This window comes from Xiphophorus hellerii, chromosome 21 (genome assembly GCF_003331165.1).
Source record: "Xiphophorus hellerii strain 12219 chromosome 21, Xiphophorus_hellerii-4.1, whole genome shotgun sequence".
Lineage (NCBI taxonomy): Eukaryota > Metazoa > Chordata > Actinopteri > Cyprinodontiformes > Poeciliidae > Xiphophorus > Xiphophorus hellerii.
Genome location: NC_045692.1, coordinates 9,429,355 through 9,451,863, shown reverse-complemented (window position 1 = coordinate 9,451,863; position 22,509 = coordinate 9,429,355). Strand labels below are relative to the sequence as shown.

The 22,509-nt window shown below is 41.5% G+C and overlaps 1 protein-coding gene across 4 annotated transcripts; it reads left to right on the top strand.

Moving 5' to 3' along the window:
- Positions 1-1,210: 1,210 nt before the first annotated feature.
- Positions 1,211-16,298, top strand: tfap2a (transcription factor AP-2 alpha). Of its 4 annotated transcripts, none has more exons than XM_032550977.1 (7): positions 1,211-1,333; positions 6,086-6,505; positions 7,745-7,796; positions 9,527-9,752; positions 10,508-10,626; positions 13,262-13,403; positions 14,411-16,298. In XM_032550977.1, the coding sequence occupies exons 1-7, from the start codon at positions 1,301-1,303 to the stop codon at positions 14,697-14,699; spliced, it is 1,281 nt and encodes a 426-aa protein (XP_032406868.1). In that variant the 5' UTR covers positions 1,211-1,300; the 3' UTR covers positions 14,700-16,298. The 4 variants fall into 4 exon arrangements, with proteins under 4 accessions (XP_032406868.1, XP_032406867.1, XP_032406866.1 ...); XM_032550976.1 differs by lacking the exon at positions 1,211-1,333 and adding an exon at positions 2,822-3,089; XM_032550975.1 differs by lacking the exon at positions 1,211-1,333 and adding an exon at positions 3,726-4,498.
- Positions 16,299-22,509: the final 6,211 nt, after the last annotated feature.

The following is a 22,509-nucleotide window of genomic DNA, read 5'->3' as shown; positions in this document are numbered from 1 at the left end:
ACGCGGAATTATGCAACTGCAAAAAAAAAAAAAAAGAATGAAAAAAAGTGGAGAAAGGTTTAAAATAAATAATAATAATAATAATAATAATAATAAAAACAGCAGCTCCATCACACACTTTAGAAAAGCAAATTGAAAAAAGAAAGAAATAATACGGCATTCATTTCTGAAAACTGTTCGATACTGACATCAAGATCAATGTGTTGGTTTCTGTGTTTGGAGCAGAGGGGGGGTCATTAGGACGCTTCTTTAGGAAATCTAAGGAAAACAAAAAGGAGTTTAAAACACAAAAAAGGGGTTTGGGACTTAAAACCTTTGACCATCAGCATCTATGAGAGCGCACGCGTTCCTCTGCTATTTGTGTGTGTGTGGGGTGTGTGTGTGGGGGGGGGGTGTATGTGTGTGTGAGTGTGAACGTCTGAGAGGGAGAGATCGTTCGCTCTCGGCCCGCGGGCTTCACATAAGTATGTATTAGAAATAAACAGCGGATAAATAAATAATGACCCTCACAATAACGGGGCTTTTTTTTTTTTTTTTTTTTTTTTCCGTTCCCGCGTGTTGAAGAAGTAATGACGCTGGCAGTTAACCTGCAAGTTTTTTTTTTTCTTCTTCTTCTTCTTTTTAAATCGACACAGTTTCGTTTGCAGAGAGAATTCATGTTTTACATCAAAAGCAGATCAGATAATAAAACAGGCAGTGGAAGGCTAACTGACTTCTAGGACGACTCCATGATTATTTTCTCTTCATGTTTTTTTTTTTTTTTGTCTCAATTTTGCCTCATATCACAGTTTTTTAAATATTTGTCACGTTTACTTTGCCTCACGATGTTTGATACTCTAAAGGTTTATGCAATATGTACTCCAATGACCCCAAATTAGCAGGGGCGTCTCTAGGAAGTTTTTATTAGAGTGACGCCCAGTTGTCAGAAGTGCAAAATTGTATAAATATATATGCTAACTGTGTTTTTTAAAAAGCAAATGTATTGTTTTCTGCCTTCCTCTGACTTTTCCAGCGCTCATTCCTCGCCTTCCTCAGATCTTAAGCTGTTCCACACCCGCGTCAGTGCGCATGCGTCACCAGGTGGGCCTGCACGGTCTTTCCTTTTCCTTTTTTTTTTATGGCCAGGTGAGGTGATTGGGTCTATGTAAAAAAAAAAAAAGGGAAAAGGTTTACTTTGGGACCTGAGGCTCAATGAGATAGACACGGTACCGGAGCGGCTCAGGAAAAAACCCCAAAACAAAACAAAACCCAAAAAAAAAATAACACGACCAAATCCACCAAAGGCAACAGAGGACAAAGAATGTCAATTATGGGCAAAATGGGGGAATGGCAGGTATGTGTTGCTTATACTTTATAGGACAAAGAGGCTGGAGCGAAAAGAATCCATGAAAAGTGTCAAAGTGTTGGCTTGTTGTGGCATGAGGCTGCTGTAAAAAAAACCAAAACTTTATTTTGCACGCTGGTTTAGTTTTCTACTGTGGATAAAAGATGATAGATTTTGTCAAACAGGATGATGCGAAGAATTGTTCACGAATTTCCTAAGATCTTAGTCTGTTAGTCTTCTTACATGCATCATGATTCGTCTGACTTTTCCTTAAAAGCTGTGAGTGTATATTGTGCATAATTCACCCTTAATCCTTAATCTGAAAGATGTCGAAATGTCTAGAAAAGTTTTGCTGTGAACTCCTCGGTGGCTTCTTTTGCGTAATTGCGACTTTTTGTAAATCCAAAACTTTGCGCACGAATCCTCGATCCCTACCAGCAGTTAAAACTTCAGGTTACATGTAAACAAAAACTAAAAAAAGTCAACTTTTCTTTTATTGTCCAGATATATAACTTAAAAAAAAAAAAAAAAAGTGCCTCCTTTTAAACGATCTGAAACCTTTCCCCTCGCTTAAACCCAACGAAATCCGGCCCCTGCTCTGGATTCATTAATAACAAATGCCTGAAAAAAGAAAAAAAAAAAAAACACAGGGTGCTCCACCAAAAATGGTAATCCGTGGTTTTAAAGCACAAAAAAAGGGGGAGCCAACGCCTTAAAAGAGGCCGTCGACCTGTCTGCTGACCCGCGACCTGCTGAGGTGAGGGACTAGGCCGGCGACAGCGCAGAGCCAGGCTCCCAGTAGCCACTCATTCAAATGAAACAGGGCCCATGTTGTTGTGTTAATTATTTACACTCCCCTCTTAAACCACGCTACCTTACAGGTATAGTCAATGGAGCTGTGGGACGCTTTTGGAATGGCTCACCTTTTTAACATGAAAGGAAAAGCCACTCTCAGTGGGAATAAAAACACAGCGTTAGAAGGTAGGGAGAGACCAGGGAGGAGGGAGAGAGGGAGGGAGGGGGGGGGATTAAAAAGTCAAGGTAATTAATTAAAGGGAAAAAAAAAAGTCTGGAAATGTACACTTTAATAACAAAAAAAAAAAAAATAAAAAATCCTACCGATAAGTTCCACAGTTGCGTTTTTAGTTATAGACTTAATGCGCCTGTGCATTTTAGTCTGTTAAAAAGCGCAGAAGAAGAACGCCGTCACCAGGTGCACGCAGGTCTCCACGCGCGAGTCCAAACGCACCTCAGCGGGGCAGAAGCGACAACAAACCGTGTGCAATGCGGCCTCGCCGCTTCGGCTTTGCGTTACCTGCGCGCCGCATGTCCATTGGCGTTGACGTTGTGTGAGCACATATACACGGAGATGGGGGTGGAGGGTGGAGGGTGTGTGTGTGTGGGTGGGAGGGGGGGGAAATCAAACGGCTGTTGATATGCTAATGAGGCCCTGTGCCAGTGTTATTACAGAGCTGCTCCAGCCCTCCACTTCCACCATTAGAGGGAGACCTCAGAGCGCAAGACAGACAGACAGCAGCAGCAGCAGCAGCAGCGGCAGCTCACAGGCAGCTTCAATAAAAGTAGATCTTTACCCCCCCCCCTTTTTTTTTTTTTTTTTTTTAACTATAGAGCGGAGGGGGGGGGGCAAGCAAGCACAGTTTCACTGAGTGGGAAACAACAAGGCTGCTCAACATATAGGCACTTCCACAAATCCATGAAAATGCTTTGGAAATTAACTGATAACATTAAATACGAAGACTGCGAGGTAAGGAACTTTTTGGGATTTCTTTTTTTCTTTTCTTTTTTTTTTTTTTTTTTACATTTAATTGTACTCTAGATTTTGAGATGAGCAAGAATAATTACTTTCAAGCACACTTGTGTTGTTTTGATCATCAGTTGACAGCTGTTAGGATTTAACTGCAGACCTGTGCTGCTACTGTTACACATTTTAAAATGACTTGTATAATAATAATAATAATAATAATAATAATAATAATAATAATAATAATAAACATGCTATTAAATGCTTGAGTACATTTTAATTCCACCTTGGAACATGTCAAAAATATTAGCAGATATATTAAATGTTCGGGACAAAAAAACAAAACAAAACAAAACAACAAAAGAATACATTTACTTACCATGGTTTTATTTGCAATAAATATGATTTTTTTTTTTTCCCAGAATGCTTGGGGAATGACCGCCTTAATTAAAGCTCAAGTGACAGCCACGTGCTTCCTTTCATTTATAAATTCTTGAAAAGTAAAAAATATTATTATTTTTTTCCTGTAGCTTGAAGTCGTTAAATTGTTGTTATTTTTTGTGGAACAGCAGCCTTGCTTGCTTGCTTGCTTGCTTGCGTGCGTGTGTGTGTGTGTGTGTGTGTGTGGTGTGTGAGTGTGTGTGAGTGCTTACTGAGCGAGTGAGTGTTGTTTTGGACACAGACAAAGTTTTGGCAGTAATATCAGAGGCTTGTTTAGGAGTGGAGAAGCCAGTTGAACGTGTTTTTTTCTTCTCTCTCTCTCTCTCTCTCTCTCCCTTTCTTTCTTTCGCCCGCGTCCTCTGAGCGCAGAGACGGACATGGAAAACAAAAACTAAGAAAGAAAGAAAGAAAGAAAGAAAGAAAGAAAGAAAGAGAGAGAGAGAGGGGGGGAAAGAAAGAAAGAATGGAATCTTCTTGTTTGTGTCATGTTGATTCTTTCGGTTCACTGGGGGTTTGGGGGGGAGAGAAATCTTTGAGGCCGGTATCGATGGCAAAACCTCCAGCAGATTTGCGTGTGAAATCCTGGAGTGTTTCGTAATTCTGAAGCGCGTGTGGAGGCAGGCAGGGAAGTGTGTAAAAAAGCCGTGAGGAAAAGTTCGGTTGGAGCTCTCGATCCAGCTGCTCTGCCTTTCCCTCCCCACCGCCACCGCCTTCCTCCCGCCCGCGTTTTGTTTTTTTTTGTTGTTTTGTTTAGTTTTTTCATCTTAAGACTGTGGGAACTTATTTTCCGGATCTAAGTTAATGTCACCCGGTGTGGCTCGGCGTCGAGGAGGAAACCGGTGAGTAAAGTCGGAATGAGGGACAGGAGCCCCGTGGAGGACAGCTCTTCGGAGTCTGAGGCGGAAAACAAAGGGACGGGCGACGAAAACGAGGCGATCGAGTCGTCTGATGAATTTTCACCCACTTCAGAGGTGCACGTTATTATTATCACTATTATTATTATTATTATTATTATCCCCCCCGCCCTCCATTCCCTGCTCGGTTTCTTCTTCTTCTGTCTATCCGCGGTCCAGATCGCTCCATTCCTACGGCTTTCTTTCTTTCTTTCACTTTTGCGCTTTGGCCCTGGGACGCTTTTAAAATGCCCCCCTCCTTTTACCCCCTCTCCCTGATTCGCCAGTCGCCAGTGAATGTCCCTCTTTTTTGTCTCCCTTTCCACTCCCTCCTCTCTCTCTCTCTCTCTCTCTCTCTCGCTCTGCTTCTCTCTCACTGCCTCTTTCTCTCTCGCTCCCCCATCTCTGATTAGATATACTGATTCCTCCTTTCAATGGACGTCATTTAAGCACAGACTCCTGCCTTGAGTTGCGTCCTCCACTTCACGCCAGATTTCCGACTATTCTTTCCTTATTATTAAGTGTTCCTGTAATATTAACAGCCATGAATGCGCTCCACTAGGAGTCCAGGAGGGAGGACGAAGAAGCGACTCTCCTTTTTTTTCTTCTTCTTCTTCTTCTTCTTCTTGCTAATATGAGCTCGCGCGAGGGGGACGGTGTAGCACTGTGATAGAAGCCGGAGTAACTCGCAGAGCCCCGATCCACCAGCACCGCCGAATAACATCTGCAATTCTTCTTCTTCTTCTTCTTTTTTTTTTTTTTTTTTAATTTTTTTTTTTATTTTTAAAGACGCAAATGACGAGCGGCTCGGATCTTACCACACCTTTCTGATGGATTATCGTGCTGCTTTTGAGACGCATATCTGATCCTGCGGGGAGAGAAGAGTCTTTTCTGGGGGGCCTATATATATATATAATTTTTTTTTTTTTCCACCCTTGTGTCGCCCCCCTCCCCGAACCCTCTCTCCCTCTCCTCTTCAAACACTACGAGTGTTCGTGTCTTTTTTTTTTTTTTTTTTTCTTAAAGAAACATTTTTTTTCTTTTGCCAAATCGCACCAAAAAATCCGTACAGATGTTAGTGCACAGTTTTTCCGCGATGGTAAGTTGTTGGAGCCTTGACATACTAGATCTAGTTTTTCTTTCCACGGTGTGCATTCCACCCCCCCACCTCCCCTCCTTTCTTTTCCCCCATTTTTTTTTTCATAATTTTGGCTCATTTTGTGGATATTTCATGCCTCAAAAAAGAAAGAAAGAAAGAAAAAAAACAGTGCTCGTTTTGTGGGAGAAAAGCATTCAAATAGTGGACATTTTCTGCCGTGGATTTTTGATTTTTTTTTCTCTCTCTCTCTTTCTCTCTCTCTCTTCTAATTTGCAAGTTTTTTTTATTTTATTTACGTTTTTCATTTCAAAATAGCTGCCATTATGGAACAGAGTGGTTTTATGTTTTGTTTTGATCTTAGTCAAAAGTGTAACGATGTTGCTCATAATGTTCTCCACTCAGGCCACATTGCCTATAAGTCTTCGCCTTTGGTATATCCGGTGGCTACAATAAATTAGTGCATGGCTGATTCTCTAAAAAAAAAAAAAAAAAAACCCAAACAAAAAAAAAAAAAATATGTCGGTTTTTATCTAAAACAAACGAACGTCTCCCATCTTCCTTGGCAGGACCGCCACGATGGCACCAGCAACGGGACAGCCAGGTTACCTCAGCTGGGCGGCGTGGGTCAGAGTCCCTACACGAGCGCCCCTCCGCTCTCCCACACGCCGAACTCGGACTTCCAGCCCCCGTATTTCCCCCCACCCTACCAGCCCATCTACCCGCAGTCTCAGGACCCGTACTCGCACGTCAACGACCCGTACTCCCTGAACTCGCTGCACGCCCAGCCGCAGTCGCAGCACCCGGGCTGGCCGGGCCAGAGGCAGGGCCAGGAGAGCGGCCTGCTGCACCAGCACCGCAGCCTGCCCCACCAACTGTGCCGGGAGTACCGCAGGGAGGTGCTGCTACCGTCCGGCCACGGCATCGACACGGGACTGTCGGACTCTATCCCCATCCATGGAATACCTCACCCTTTAGATGACGTTCAGGTGAGGCAGTTGTTTCCTTTTTCTTTTTCTTTTTATCCTAAAAAAAAATTGTAAAGACTCATTTTGTCGTGAATCACTTGTGATTAAAATGGAATTAGATTGATTTGCTCTAATGTGCACAACGTAATGTTTTTTTTTTATTTTTTATTATTAAGCATCACAATCGGTGTATTCACTTCATAGCTACAATCGTATTTGTTTTACATTTAGGACGCATACAATTCCTCTTTTTAAAATGAATATTTGGCTAAGGTGATGGGTTGCTTGTTTATTTTTAGAATGGATTTGTAAAAAAAAAAATAAAAATAACAGGTTAAAAGACGACGCAAAAAAAAAAAAATCTAAGATATTTTCTACATGACTGGAGTTTTTGAGGACAAAAGATGCATTTACTTAATTTCTGTTCTCAAAATTCAAATAAATTGCCATTTTCTCTGGTACATCGTAAGGGAATTGAAACTGAACAGGTAAAACCTGTGCATAAAGGCCTATTTATTATGTACATTTTCTCTGCGTCTTGCCACTTTTATTTGATTTTTTTTTTCGATTTAAAGAAAGTGATGCAAGCTGCGTCTCTGTCTGTGCGAACACAATACCTTCGACATGACACTTTTTTTTTCATTCTAGTTCTTTCTCTATTATTATTTTTTTTTTCATGCACGCTAACAAGAGAATTGAGTTTTGTGCATCGAGTTCAGGCAGCTGCGATCGCTAAAGACGCGTGATAAACGAGCTGCCGGATTGTCAATAAAGGACCGCTCTTATTGAGACGATCCTGCGCGGTTTTTCATCAGAAACAAACACCGATCATCCTCTAATTAGTTCACACAGGCCTTTAATAGGATGTGACTCTCGTAATTACTATCCAATCATAGATTTGGAGGGTTTTTTTTTTCCTTTCTTTTCTTTTTTTCCCCCTTCTTCTTCTTTTCCTTTCCTTGTGAGTGAAGCCAATCTGACGGCGAAATTAGGTCAGGATTGTGGGGCGACGCGAGCCTTCATTATTTAAGTCTGAGTTTGTGTTGCCATGTTGAGGTGCAACCCGCTGAAAACCCAATAATAACAGGTATGGGCCTCCTGAACCTCCATGTTGGCCGACAATAGTGGCTGCTAATTGTGTCAGGCTTTGTTCATGCAGCTGCATTCACGTGACATCTTTTTGTATGTGTGTGGGTGTGTGTGTGTGTTTCTGTGCTAAAATTGTACTTTTTTTTTTTTTTTTTTGCATTTCTTTCATAGCCTGTTGAGGATCAAGGAATACACATTCCCGACCAGACTGTAATTAAAAAAGGTAAGCAATTTCCTCTGAGATATCATGCATTTTTTCCCCACCACCACCACCACTCTCCAAGCTGCACACACACACACACACACACCACACACACACACCTACACGCATTCTGCTCCAGAGAACTCGGTGCAACGCGGTGATGCCTGACTGATCCTAATACGCAGTATAGCCTATTTTTCATTACATGCTTTCCAAGTGCATCAAACTGGCTGCACATTTTTCTTTTTTTTTCTTCTTCTTCTTCTTTTCCTCCCTTCCCCTTCCTCGCTGATGGAATTTACTGTCAGCGTTTCAGCGCAGCGGGGAGATGAGTGGAGCTGGTGGGCTTTGTAGGCCCCTGCTATTTGACAGTCCCAAAAAAATCCAGGCGTATATTTATATATATATAAGTGTATATATATATAAATGTATATATATATATATATATATAAATATATCTATAGACGAAGAATCCAATAGCTGCAATCACGCAGCATGGCCAAATGTAAAATGGAAGTTGGTACCGGTGGAAGGAGCACAGGCCAAGTGTGTGCAGGAAGATAATCTGCCATTTAGTAGAGGGAATCAAAACTGGGCATGGAGGAGGAGGAAGAGAGGAAAAAAATCACTTTCTTGGTTTTATTATCTTTAAATGGAATTTTCATATGTAGGTTGGTGGAGATTTTTTCTTTTTCTTTTTCTTTGGATTACTTGTGTATTTTTTTATTGTTAAGATTTGCTGTCAAAAAAAAAAAAGAAGAAGAAAAAAAGCAATGATTAATATTGTGGATAATACAACATAAGGAGGTCTTTTCATGGCTATGTGTAAAAGGCTTTTTGTCAGGTCAGATTAGACTCAAGGTCCGGAGATATTTTTGGTCTGTTTTTTTTTTTCTTCTATTTTTCTTGTTTGCTCTTTTTCAGTTTTTTGGGGTTTTTTTTTTGGTTTTGCTTTACAGTTTTATTTTCAGGTTATTATTATTTTTTTTTTGAGTCAGTCTATCTCCATATCAACCTGATAATTGGCTTCTGATATTAGTAATCTCAAGAGTTCGTTTAACTCCTATTGTCTCCATTAGGCTCCCTTGAGCCATTAATGTCACAAGTGATCTATCCAAAGGCGCACAGTTCCCCCCTTTGTCTCCGGTTACTGCACACCAAAACGGTATAAAGCCTCACATACCCCCTACCCCACATAGACTCTCACCCCCCCCACCACACACACACACACACACACCCGGTGTGAATTCACACGCACCCAACAGTGTTTTTTTTTTAGATTTTAGATTTTATTAAATATCTCAGTTGTTGATAATTTGCATTTTTTTAAAAATTGTTTTAGCTTAAAAACTGCTGCAGGTTCCCAGCAGTGTGCGCAGATATTCAGACTCGAGTTGTTTGTGTTTGAAATAAATGTGCATATTTTTGGGGGGAGGGCGTGGGGGGGATGAAACTACTACTGTTTTATTTATTTATTTATTTCTGAAAGCGTGCACATGTTTTGAGAAATTCAATATCGGGGCCTTTACGTCTCCCCTTCTCATTCAGTTAAGGCTCTGCATTGCATGAAATTCACTGAGCACGGGTTCTTTCTCTCTCTGTCTCACCCCTTCCTCCCCACCTCCATCCATCCATCCATCCATCCATCCATCCATCCATCCATCCATCCATCCATCCATCCATCCATCCATCCATCCATCCATCCATCCATCCATCCCTCCCTGCCCACCTCTCCCTTCCCCTGGCTACAGGTCCCGTGTCTTTATCCAAGAACAACAGCGTCTCCGCCATCCCCGTAAATAAGGACGGTCTTTTCGGAGGAGTGGTCAACCCGAACGAGGTGTTCTGCTCGGTTCCGGGTCGCCTGTCCCTCCTCAGCTCCACTTCAAAGTACAAGGTCACGGTGGCTGAGGTGCAGAGACGCCTCTCGCCACCCGAATGCCTCAACGCCTCTCTGCTGGGCGGGGTGCTGAGAAGGTGAGTTTGTGTGCAAAAAAAAAAAAAAAAAAAGGAAGAAAGAAAGAAAGTGTAAAAAATCTCTCCCCTCTCTCTTTCTCCTTACCCTGTCTCTACCTGTGTGCGCGTTTGTGCGCTCTCCCTCTACTCCAGTTCTCTCTCTCGCTCTCTTGCGCGCTCTCCCTCCTCTGTACCAAGAATAATTAAAATCGACCAACCATGACACCTAGCTCCTGCATTTAAAGCAGGAGGGGTCTGTTAAATTCCATATTAACTTCCCTTAGCGCTCTCTCTCTCTTCTCTCTCTCTCTCTCTCTCTCTCTCTCTCAAATTAATGTAGGCCTAGTCTGTTTCAAGCCCCTGCTCTGTAGGCCCAGTGAAGGCATTACACATGAAAACATTGGTCTCTGGTGAACTGTCTACTGACGTGCTGCAGACACGCAGCCAGTAATAGCGCTGCCTATTAAGCAGGACTTTATTTGTTCATTTTGCTCTGTATTGATGAGGCTCTTTGGGCGTTATTTATTGTTTTGCATCGGAGCTCTCAAATTAAAACAGCAACGACGTGATGAAACGATGTTGTGTTTATTGGGCAGTGTAGCTTTTTTATACCCTAAAATATGTCTTCTCGTCTGTATTAATCTTAATTTGTATGTGTGTGTGTGTGTGTGTGTGTGCGTGTGTGGGTGCGGGTGGGTGTGTGGGTGTGTGTGTGTGTGTGCGCGCTCACCATGCACACTTCAAATCAAGTAATCTGTTCTGTTTTAATGCCACAGGGCCAAGTCTAAGAACGGAGGTAGATCCTTAAGGGAGAAGTTGGATAAAATCGGTTTGAATCTACCTGCGGGCAGACGTAAAGCTGCCAACGTCACCTTGCTGACGTCACTAGTCGAAGGTAAGTCCAGTGTCCGCAAATCACGTTCATTATTATTATTATAATTATTATTTTTGCTCCCGCGATATCAAGTACTTTTAAAAGGGGAGAAAAAAATACTTTTTTTTCTTTTCCTACTTCCTCTCTCTCTCTCTCTCTCTCTCTCTCTCTCTCTCTCTCTCTCTCTCTCTCTCTCTCTCTCTCTCTCTCTCTCTCTCTTTCTCTGTGTTGGAAATCAGCATATGCGCTCATCCGTGTAATGTGGACCGACTTTGCCTCGCAAGTAATAAAGCATGAAGGATGTGTGTGCGTGTGCGTGTGTGTGTGAAGAGTGAAAGAGACCCCCACAAATACACGCAGCGCAGAGTGAATGGTGCTGGTGATTCTAGTGGCTGTGCAGCGTTGGCCCTCGCTTCCTGGAGCGCGCTCGCAGGTCCACGCCTGGCCTAGTTTATCCACTGGATTAATTTGTGTTGAAGTCCAGTTAATTATTGAGTGCTGCTTGTTTATTAGGCACTGCTGAGGCTCTTTCACCTCATGGATGAGAAGTCGATTGATTTACCAACCCTGCGTTGCTTCAAACATTAATACAGTCTGGGTATATAGGAGTGGATGCCGGGGCAGATTATTATTATTAATAGCTTCCCCGTGCGTTTGTATTATTATTATTATTATTTTATTTTATTTTTTTTCGGTGAAGATTTGTATTGCATGCAAAATGGCGCCGCACGCGCTGACCTATTGGAGGCTGTATGTTTTGGGGGCCTATTAAAGAATAAATTAGGCAATTATGGCGAGCGAAAGAGATGCCTTTTTACGCGACTGGATAAATCCATTCCGCTCGCAGAGTTGAGCCTTATTAATTCAGTGCGGTGGTATTTTGGTGTGTTGCTGGTTTCCTAAAAGGTGTGTTGAAACCCGCGATGGTTCACTGGGCCTAAACCAGTTAATCATTGTTGCAGACCAGGAGTAAATGCAATATTCGGCTGGTTTCGCAGAAATTTGTTCCTGTACAGTGACGCTATCAAGGAGGGGGAGGACCGGGGTAATCTCTAGCCACCCCACTTTATATATATATAATTTATATTTATATATATATATATTCTAAATTTATATTTTATGGCTGACACATTGCTGAAAAACTGAACACACTTCTGTGTGATGGTACTACCTCAGAGAATCCAAACAAAATTGGGTGGCCTGTCCCAATTGCTCTTATTTAAAGCAGAAAGTCAACATTTGTTCACACTTTTGGGCTAACTTCTTGGTCATAATAATTATTTATATTTGCTTTGTTATTGATGCGTGTCTGCATGTCCTTCTGTTTTAAATTTGAGCTACAGAGTAACACAAAGACATACAATCAACACTTCCCCGCCCCCTCAAAAATTTGTTTTTCAGTTTTTAAGAGCATGTTGGGCATAATTCTACTTCTTTTTTTGTGGTGTCACATAGGGCAACACGAGGACTGTCACAAGGTGATCTTAGCGGATTATTTAGTTGAGCTTTCTATTCTGCGCGATTTTTGTGTCTCGGAAAAGAAAGGACATCGGCAGCACTCTTATTTCAGCAAGCTTCCCGGCAGTGCACATCAACAAAATATGCAGCGCTACCAAGCCTCATAAGGAAAAAATATGGTTATCCTGGCACTTTCTGTGGCATCCTAAAATAAGGATTTTAATTCGTAGGAACGGTCAGATCTGCTAATGAAAAAAAAACAAACAAACAAAGCAAACCAATAAAAATCTGGCCATTTCCTTCAGCTTAACAAAATTCACATATTCCAGAAAGTCTTTTGGTGCTGTTGTGCCGTGCCAAATGGATAGGACCCCCTAATTTCCTAATTCCTGTCTGGACACACCTTTAAATATCTGGATGCGCCCCTGCTATAGTATCTCTATTAGCCCTGCAGGGAAGGTGACCAATGAGAGCTGGGTGACAAACTGGGGATGTTTTGTTTTGTCATTGTTCATGGTCGCTCCATTTTATGGAAAACAGTCTACAGTTGGGCTATGTTTGCAATGCTTACTTGGCGCATGCGTTCTTCCGGGTTGTAAAGATCAACTGCTCTAGTCGATTAAAAACGAAGATTTTTGTGTGTGGGTTGGGGGAGGCGCGGGAGGGCGGGGGGGACACACAACAAAAAATCAACAACATTAACTATCAAGAAGTGAGGACGGGATGACATCGACAGTTACTAATAGCTACTTGAGATTTAGGCATTAGAAAAAAAAAGCCTCCAGATGCATGAGCAGGCCTTTCAGTAATGTGTAGGCATTGGTAATCAATGACATGGTGCTAAGCATGGCGGTCCGTCTATATTTCATATCCACTTAGTTTTCTCCTCCTGAGGAATTTGACCTGGAATGATAGCCGCCCGGGGTTGCTTCGATGTTATTTCCGGGCGTTTATTGTTGTTATCATTAGCAGTGTTTGTCGGGAATGCGCAGGTGCCATAACCCCGCTGTCTTTACGCGTAAACACAACGGGCGCTCAGCAATTCAGATCAGATTAATCCTCCAAACCTCTCAGTATTTGATGTGACCATATTTCTATGAAACAAACAACAACAAAAAAACACCCCAACATCCTCTCAACCTCACGTTGTTGTGTGTGTTTTTTTTTTCTTCTCTCTCCCCTTTTCCTTTCCTCGCAGGCGAAGCGGTGCATCTTGCCAGGGACTTTGGTTATGTGTGCGAGACTGAGTTTCCAGCCAAGGCAGTAGCTGAATATGTAAACCGTCAGCATTCCGACCCAAACGAACAAGTCCAAAGAAAAAACATGCTGTTGGCCACGAAGTAAGTGTTATCATCGCCCGCTTCACTGTGTCAGTCTGTGCCCAATGTGTGGCCTATAGCTGCCTGTTCTTTTGGCAGCCTGCATGCGCACACACTTGCTCGGAAAGCTAATAAAACGCACGCTTCGCGTTGTTTGATGTTTATGTGTGCTGTTTTTTTTTTTTTAAAACGCACCAGGTACAATAACAGACTAGTGGACAAGCTAGCAAATTGATAATTCATTTAAAATGCTTTATGGCGACTATTCTTTTTTTTTTTTTATGATGACTTTATTTTATTCCAGTTTTGATCATGCTTTGATTACTGACTAAGGATTAGGAATAATCTCCACACAGCCTACCGAGTCTTCCACACGTCAACTTGTAGCATTGTATTTACGCAGCGCGCTGTGCCATTGCTGTTTACTATGCGTTCAGTGGAGGAGGACTCCTTTCAAGGCTCAGAGCAGCAGAGGCCAGCATTTAATACAGATGATGGGCTGCCATAATCAAACAGCTGTCAGCCATAACAGCTTATCGCTGGGACCTGAAAGTGTTGTTAAGATAGGCTGCCAATGTCATATGGGGCGGAGAATCTGAAACCTGCGCTATAGAGCCTCATTTATTACGCTTTGGGGGAAAAAAATTATATATATATATATATAAACATTCGATGGATTTATATTTCGAAGGATTTGTTTTTTACCTTTTTATATCTATCTTAAAGTTTGGCAACGGCAAGATGAATAAATAAGACAAGATCTGATTAAATACTGCGTTTTTTCCATTCGTATGAAATTGTAACGTAATAAATTAATTAAGGCAGCTCAAGTCAGAGTATCTAGCCTCGAGCAAATTCGCGATTTAAAACCGCAGGGCTGGTTACTTTTAAAGTGAGCCCTCTATGATTTATCTATGTATTTTCTCAGGATACCTTAATACTGCACGACTTGTTCACTAACCCTCGTTCTTTCTTCTCTGTTGTTCTTTTTTTTTTGTTTGTTTGTTTGTTTTGTTTTTGTTTTCAAGGCAAGTTTGCAAAGAGTTCACAGACCTGCTGTCCCAAGACCGCTCGCCCCTGGGGAACTCCCGGCCGCAGCCCATCCTCGAACCGGGAATCCAAAGCTGTTTGACCCACTTTAGTCTCATTTCGCACGGTTTCGGGACCCCGGCGCTGTGCGCGGCTGTCACGGCCCTCCAGAACTATCTGACCGAGGCCATTAAAGCCATGGACAAAATGTACCTCAACAACAACCCCAACAGTCACTCAGATAACGGCTCTAAAGGCGGGGACAAAGATGAGAAGCACAGAAAGTGATGTTTCCTCTTCACCTCACCTTTCTGCCCGAGGGGGCCAAAATGCCAGGGGCCCTTCATCTGCACCGACCTACACAGTCTCCCCTCGCCCCGCCCCCTAACCATCCAATATAAATATTATAAATACCTTATAAATATTATTGATAAAGTTAAACGTGCCACTTCCTGATCTGATCTTGCGCCGATTTTACATGTCTCTTGTTTTTACATCCCACTTTGGATTCAAACGGGAAGCGACGCAAAGAATCTTCTTCTCCTCTTCCTCCTCCTCCTTCTTCTTCTTCTTCTTCTTCCAACACCTGGACGATATGAAACGTTATTTAAAAAAAAAGAAAAAAAAAGAAAAAAGAAAAAAAAAACGAAGAAAAAAAATACGAAAAGAGGAAAAGAAGCTGCAGAGGAACAGCTCCAGGGCGAGGGGAAAGGTGGGCTGCCTCAGCCAGAAGACTTTTTATGTACCACCACCCCTCCTGGTTTTTTTTCTTTTTTTTTTTTTTTTTATGAGCTGCAACGAATGGACTGAAATCCAGCGACCCCTTCTCTATATCTCACTTTTACGATTGTGACGAGAGAGGGAAAAAAAAACACAACAAAATAAAAACGAAGCTAAAAAAGGATGAATTCTTATCAGTATTGTGAATAATAAACTTGAAAAGGCAAAGAGAAAATCCACAGCTCTCCATGTCATGACTTCAGTTGTAGACTCCCCTCTCTTTCTCTCTTTCTCTCTTTCTCCGAGCGACCAACTTGAACTATTTTTTTTTTGTTTGTTTGTTTTTTGTTTTGAATTTCAACACGATTCGCGGTTATATAAGGGAATCGGTGTTTATGTATGTATATATTTATTTATGTGTAATTTAATGGGAATTGTAAATATGGTGCGTCTGTTGCAACTTCTTTTTTTTTTTATTTATCTGGTGCCTCCTGTTTTAGTGGGTTTTGAATATTCGGTTAGTTCTTCATGTGATTTTATGGTTCTAGAAAAACAGAAGTTTTGGGGTAATTTTTTATTATTATTATTATTAATTATTATTATTATTATTATTATTATTTTATTTCTCTGGGATATTTCAATTTAAGCCCTCTTGTAGCATGTTGAGGTGACACTGAAGCAAGTGAACAAATTTTAATAGAAATAAACTTCCAATTTCTCTCAATATATATCAACCTATTCAGTTCTTCTTCTTCTTCTTCTTCTGTTTTTTTTTTTATTTGACCCCGAGGAAAGAAGAAAAAAAAAAATCTTTATTTTGTGTGTCTAATTTGCGTTTTTATACAAGCTTCTATGTGTTGTGCCAATCAGAATACGTTTCACCTCTTGTTCTCTTCTTGAAGCACCATAAAAGCAATAAATTGAATATTGTCTTTTTCCTCCTCCTCCCCCCGCCCCCTCCCCCGGTGTTCGAAAAGACATTCAGAAACATTTTTCTTTTATTATTTCTTGGGACCACCTGCTATCTTGTTATATGTCCGATTATGTCCAAAATTGGAGGCGGTTTTAGCTGTATTGTATAGACATGTGCTGGCAATAGTTCCTATGCCTGTCAATGTATTATAGTCCTTTGTTGCCCAGAAAAAAATAAATATTTGATACGCTTCATCTCGATTTTTTTAATCGTTTTTCAAAACATTATTATTATTATTATTATTTACAGCCTCGATTTTTTTTTTTTGTTTTCTTTCTCATTTTTTTTTTTTTGCTTTTCTTTTCTCACTCTGAACGACTAAAGTAATTGAGTTTAAACCTCCCCTGACGATTGCTCCGTGCAATAAGAAGCTGAACTCATTGTTTCCCTTAAGTATAATAAAAGAAGAAGGAGACGACGACGAAGAAAAAAAACTCCCTCCGTTCAGAGCAGTGCGGATCTTTCGCGGGCCGAAATATCGCACTTCAACCGAACGGGGGTCGCGCAAATTCGCGTCTGAAGTGCGCAGCGCCCCCCCTCCAGCTAGAACCCCCTGAGATGTGCGCAGGCCTGGTGTGCGGTGTTTAGTCTTTGCAGGCTATTTTTTTCTTTTCTTTTCTTTTTTTTTTTTTTTTTTTGGTGCGGAAACCTTATTCAAAGACGCGCATCAAATATTTGTTATGCTGTTTGCCTCTCGGTGTAATCAATGAACAATCAGCGCTCAGTGTTGCGCTGTAAACTGGTGCTTAGTTGGAATTTCGTGGTCGCCTCACGGAGGTCCTGTTGCGGGTCTTGGCCTTTTTTTTCCCCCCATTTATTTATTTATATTTGCTGGTGCAGAAAACGGGCCATTGCATAACATTTTGGAGTCTGGGTATATATTGATGGATCGGAATCAGTCTCGTCTGATGATAACGTGCATCCTAGCATTGTAACCCCCCATCCTCTTCCTCCCCTCCCCATCTATTTCACTGTCTGCCAACCATGCAGTTGAAACCACTGCAACTCTGAGCCCCCCCACCCCCCAATCTCCCTTTCTTCTTCTTCTCCTCAGCGGCTGTATTTATTATCTGGTTTGGGTTTAATTCTGAGGCAGGCAGAGAGTGACTGAAGCCTAACTGTACATGTCCTTGGCATAATTGCGATGCGCAGTGCCGCAGCAGGTGAAGCGCGGCATTGTCTGTCAGGGCCTGTTTTTGTTGGCTCAGTCCTCAGATTGTGTGTGGGATCCTGTCCTCAGGCACAATAGCTCACTCATAAAAGAGGGTGGGGGGTGGGGGGGGGGGGGGTGGGGGGGGGGGGGGGGGTAGAGACTGCACTGCTGCTATGGTGGATGTGAGGGGCATAAATAGTCACTTTAAAGGTGGTTGTTGGGTGGGGCTGGGTGTATGCGTGTGTGTGTATGTGTGTGTGTGGTGGTGGGGGGGGTTGCAATCGTATTAAAAGCTGCACTCATTTGTATTATAGGGCAACAGGAAGAGTGTGTCATTAATGCTAATGTTGCTTAATAAATTTATCGGGTTGAAGAAAACAGGTTTTTGAGGGTGAAACAAACGCATTAGAAATACTTCCATCCTATGACAATGGCGGCTGTTTGTGCGCATTATTAGTGTGTGTCTGCAATTGTGAGGCTCTTGTTAATGCATGCAATCCAACCCCCCCTCCCCTCCCTACTTTGTTGTTATTTTGTTGTTGTTGTTGTTGCCATTTTGTTGACGCTGATTCCAACCTAAAGAGCAAAATTGCAATTTTCCCCTAATTGGATCTCAAACAGGTAGAACTGCACCAACTCCCCCGAAAACCCCCAACCCTCTTTCTTTTTCTTAAAGAACTAATGACTCACAGCAAAAGTCATTTGCAGAAGAAGCGGGATCTGAAATTTGAAGAGCCAGTCAGCAATACCCAGCTGAATATGGATAATTCAATCCATACCCGCTGCTTGTCTCAACTAAAGCAATTACAGCTGATTCCTGCATAGTAATTAATAAGTGTGAGGCCTGTTGTTATCAAATGTTCTGGAGGATATTTGGAGCTAAATACATCAAGGATTGTGATGAGGAGAAAAAAAAGTATCTATTCATACTCCTCCCCCCATCTCCCTACATATTTCCAGAGCCGGACGAAAGTTATATAAATGCCCTGAGCAAATTTTCTTTAAGGGGGCCATCTTCATGTCCTGCCTATTCCAGTCATGGCACATTGTTTTTGTTCTCAGAAGTCAGAAATACAACACTAAAGCTGCCTGAAGTTTGGAATGCTGACTAGAAAGGTCAGAGATTTCTGAGCAGGTCAGAGTTCAGTGTCCAAAATGGCTGCCATAGTGAAATCTGCAGTTATGAACCATTTATTCTTATTTTATTCTTTTTTGGGGGGGGGGGGGGGGGGGGGGGGGGGGGGGGTGGTATATGGGGTGACGAAATGCAACCTTTAACATTTAAAAGTATAATATGCAAATAAGTATTGTCTTACAATGCAAATCGTAGTTTGCACCACAACACTAAGCAGATCCAACTGGTTTTGCAGCTTGCAAACATGCTGAACTTAGATGACATTTCTAGGTCCGGGCTCCAGCATCCGAGACAAATTGAACACAGCATTATTACAGACTCGGCAGAAGCAAAGTTGAACATTTCGTTCACAAGCACTGGGGGTGAGGGGCAGGGGAGAGAAGAAAAAAAAAAGGATTATCAATCTTTGGTTTACTTACAAACAGTTACAAGATGCAGGCATTGTTATCACAGCTCTGACAAAGACACACACCATATGGAAGTTTCTCTTCAGGGATCATGTGTAAGGGCCCTAAGCAATGCAAAGTTTGCTCATGTCTCAGGCCAGGTCTGCATTATATTTCAGGTAAAGAACGGACTAGTGGACTCATTTGACTTATGGTGTTTATTGTAACAAGGGGCATTCTGTACTTTTATCTGCATTTTTAATTTTAATTTTTTGCTTTGATTAATTAAAAACCAGCACTTATGATTGGCTCAAAGAGCAGAAAGGAATTAGTGCATGCTCTACTGCTTCACATATTTATTTTTTTTCCCACGGCCATTTGATCAGCGCCTGTCTGGCACAGCTACACAACCTTTCGTCCGAAAAAACCAGCTGCATGTCAAAGCTTCCTTAATCAAACGTGTCCCATCCACTTTCCACATCACGGGGGGAATGTCTGTGGTCAGGAAGTGTTTAGCTGATACTGCTGAGATCACTGGTAGTCGAAGGGAACCTAATTAGCCCCGTAGCAACGTCGCTGCATTCAGTCAGTCTGCAGCCTTGGCCACGTTTAAGGCAGTGCTTTTGGAGCTGAACTGGGAGGCACAGGGCAAACAGTCCAGCAAGGCCCAGATCTGTTCACTTTCACTCACAGAGACACCGTGTTGGAATCTGACTCAAGCCCTGCTGTCTTTTTTTTTTCCCCCTGACATTTAAGCAAAAAGAAAGAAAAAGGGGAGGGTGGGGGATCTGAGGGTGAAGGAGATTTAAGGGATTGTCGGGTGATTTCTTTTATTGCACGGTGCTTTCGGACGAGGAGAAAAGTTTGCTTTAGGTGGGGATTAGCGTCCACGCAGTGTTGGAAAGTTTCTCCTTATTGACGGAGCAGATATGTTTTGATAGAGGCTTCTGGCGGACTAAACATGTTGATGTTCGAGAAACACTAAGATGGGGGCCAAAGTCTAAGATAACAGCAAACAGATGGTCGGTTTATTAATAGTGCTTTATACAAAACCTGTTGTGGAGTCCGCACACTTTTAGTTGTCTAATTTATTACATCTTAATGAATGTAAAAGGTTGTAACAAAAAAATCTCTCATGGTTAAATTGTAATAAAATTGGCTTTTTTCTTATTATAACAAATTGCACCTAAACTCTTTAATTAGAATTGAACTAACTTTACTTCAGTCCACTGGTTTTGACGTTCACAATGCAAAAATGTAAACAGCAGTTGTAATATGTCATATTTTGATGAAGAAACAAATTTGAGTTTTTGCCCAGCTTTACCCAGTTTAGTGTTAGCTCCAATGCTAAAGTCAAACTTGCTAACAAGTATCATCACCCTTTCAGTCTCTGCCAACTAATCTCTTATCTCGGCTGCTGACGTCAGAGAAAATGTTTGCTTTCCACCTTGTAGGAACAAACAATAGTGTTTAATGCTTACTGTGTTAATTGTAGAGGTGTAGGGATATATTATGGGACGAGATCTCTCTATTTCAAAATCCCACACATTTTATTAATAAAATATGTACGACTGAAACGTTGCTGTTTTAGTCCAAGATGTGGAAGTGAAAGTGCTTCAAACTTTGACAAAGGAAAAAAGTTTCCTTCATCACCTTTAAATGGAGTATCTGGCTGGGTTTTGGGTACTTGGTAGAAAAAGACAAGTTGACCGACAAAATAAGAACTACTTGCAAGTACTATGAGAATGAAATGACTTGGTAGCCTTTAGCTAAAGCAAAAGCTTAAGTTAGGATCTGCTTCTGCTTTCAATTGGAGCGAAGATAAAGGGCTATTTCACAGTTTTAAAGGAATCTGGAAAGCAGTTCTGTAGCTTTAGAGCAAAATCCAAACATTGTGCTTGGGCTTACCTGTACCTGTTAAAAAAAACACTTAGCGTGGATAATTTCAAACACAGTTTGATATTTCATTAAAAAAAAATATAACAGCTTCAGAGCAGTTTAACACATTTAGTTGGATTAAAAAAAAAAAAAAAAAGTTGATTTGTGAAACATCGGAAATATTTTATTTTTAATTTTCCTGAAAAACACAAAACCAAAACAACAACAACAACAAACAACAAACAACAACAAAACCTCTTGTCACTGTCATGAATCTAATATAATGCATGCTGCTGTTTTGGGAGCTGGTTATCTTTTACATTTCTTCTACTCAAACACAGCTTTTGGTCGGGTGATCATTTTACATTAGAGGGCAAAATCACCTGAGCAAAATGTCCTCAGTTATTAACTAAGAAGCATTAAAAAAAAAAAAAATTCCAGTAGTTTATTTAATTGTCATGTTAAACTTGCTAAACTTTCCATGTTTTCCGCTCACAAAATAAATAAAACTATTGACCCAAGTAAAAAAAAAAAAAAAAATAAGTAGAAACTATTGCGCACATTTCATTGGTTAAATTCTGGCAGTGTCCTTTATCAATAAGTGGAGCTCCTCACTTCGTTTTCTCCAACCCCCCTCAAAGTGTCGGCTTAACAATAAGTGGCTTGGACAAGACGCTGGCTTCCTCTAAATGACATTTGATACGGCTATTGGTGCAATCGAATTATGAGACTTTAAAGTTTTCAATGGAGCGCAAAATGGATAATTGTCCTCAACTCTGACATCAGCCGTCATTTGGGCCCCCATGCCCCCTCCCTCCTTACACCACGAGGGCCCCCTCTGCCCACTCTGAGGGCCAGGACTCTGAAGCGACGAGAGGTCAACGACTTCACCAAATCGGCCTTGATTACTTGAGACATTAGGTAATCGATTCGAAAACATTAAGTGGCTTTGAATAAACAAAGGAACTTCTGATAGGCACACAGGAGCTCGACAATTCGACTTCAATTGGATTATTATTATTATTTTAAGCGAGAGGGTTCGTTTATTTTAAGTTTTTGCAAGATTTTCGATAGAATAGGTGCTTTGCAAATATTCTAAAGTCTATTTTGCCCGCTTTGAACCTTTTGTTAACAGTTCCTCGCTGTCATCGGGAATTGCCTTCCCGTCACTAAGCAAGCACCGAGGACTGAGAAATAAAAATAATAATAATAAAAAAAACACACACACACACACACACAAAAAACGACCATTTGCATCCTCCAAATATATGAATAATGAGCGGATTAAATTTGTGTTAATGTTTCCTCACTCGGTTAATGCAGTTTATATTCTGGTTTTAGTCATTCTTCCTCCCTGCTCTTTCTCTTTCTCTCTCTCTTTCCGTCTCTCCCTGCATCCTCTGCAGTCAGCCAGGGGGGGAGTGTCGCCCCGGGCCAAACATATGCTTCTTTCCATTGCACTAATCCAAATGCAGCGTGGAGGAATAATTGCTCGAGTGGCCGTGGCTTCGCAGGGGCTTTGTCCCTCACTGGCTCCCGTCAGCCAGGCACACGCCATTTCAATCAGCTCTGCCACTCTCTTTCTGTGTGCGTCTGTGTCTGTGCGTCAGGCCCCAGACCCCCTTTTATCAAACCAGATTTTTTTATTTTATTTATTTATTTATTTATGTATTTTAAAGAATGCCTTTCTGTGTTTGTTATTGTGGCAGCCAGCTTACTATATAGGAAGGCTTAACAATGACTGTACTCTGTACTGCCCTCTGATAAGCATCCCCTGCAAATTACAACTAACTTTCGTTGAAAATTTCCTATATAACACTACTCTTATTGTTTCTAAACTTTTGAAGTCATGC

Coding starts and splice junctions, on each gene's coding strand:
- tfap2a (XM_032550975.1), top strand. CDS start 4,382: ATGAGGGACAGGAGCCCCGTGGAGGACAGCTCTTCGGAGTCTGAGGCG. Junction 6,506..7,744: donor ACCCTTTAGATGACGTTCAG/GTGAGGCAGTTG, acceptor TTTCTTTCATAG/CCTGTTGAGGATCAAGGAAT. Junction 9,753..10,507: donor CTGGGCGGGGTGCTGAGAAG/GTGAGTTTGTGT, acceptor TTAATGCCACAG/GGCCAAGTCTAAGAACGGAG.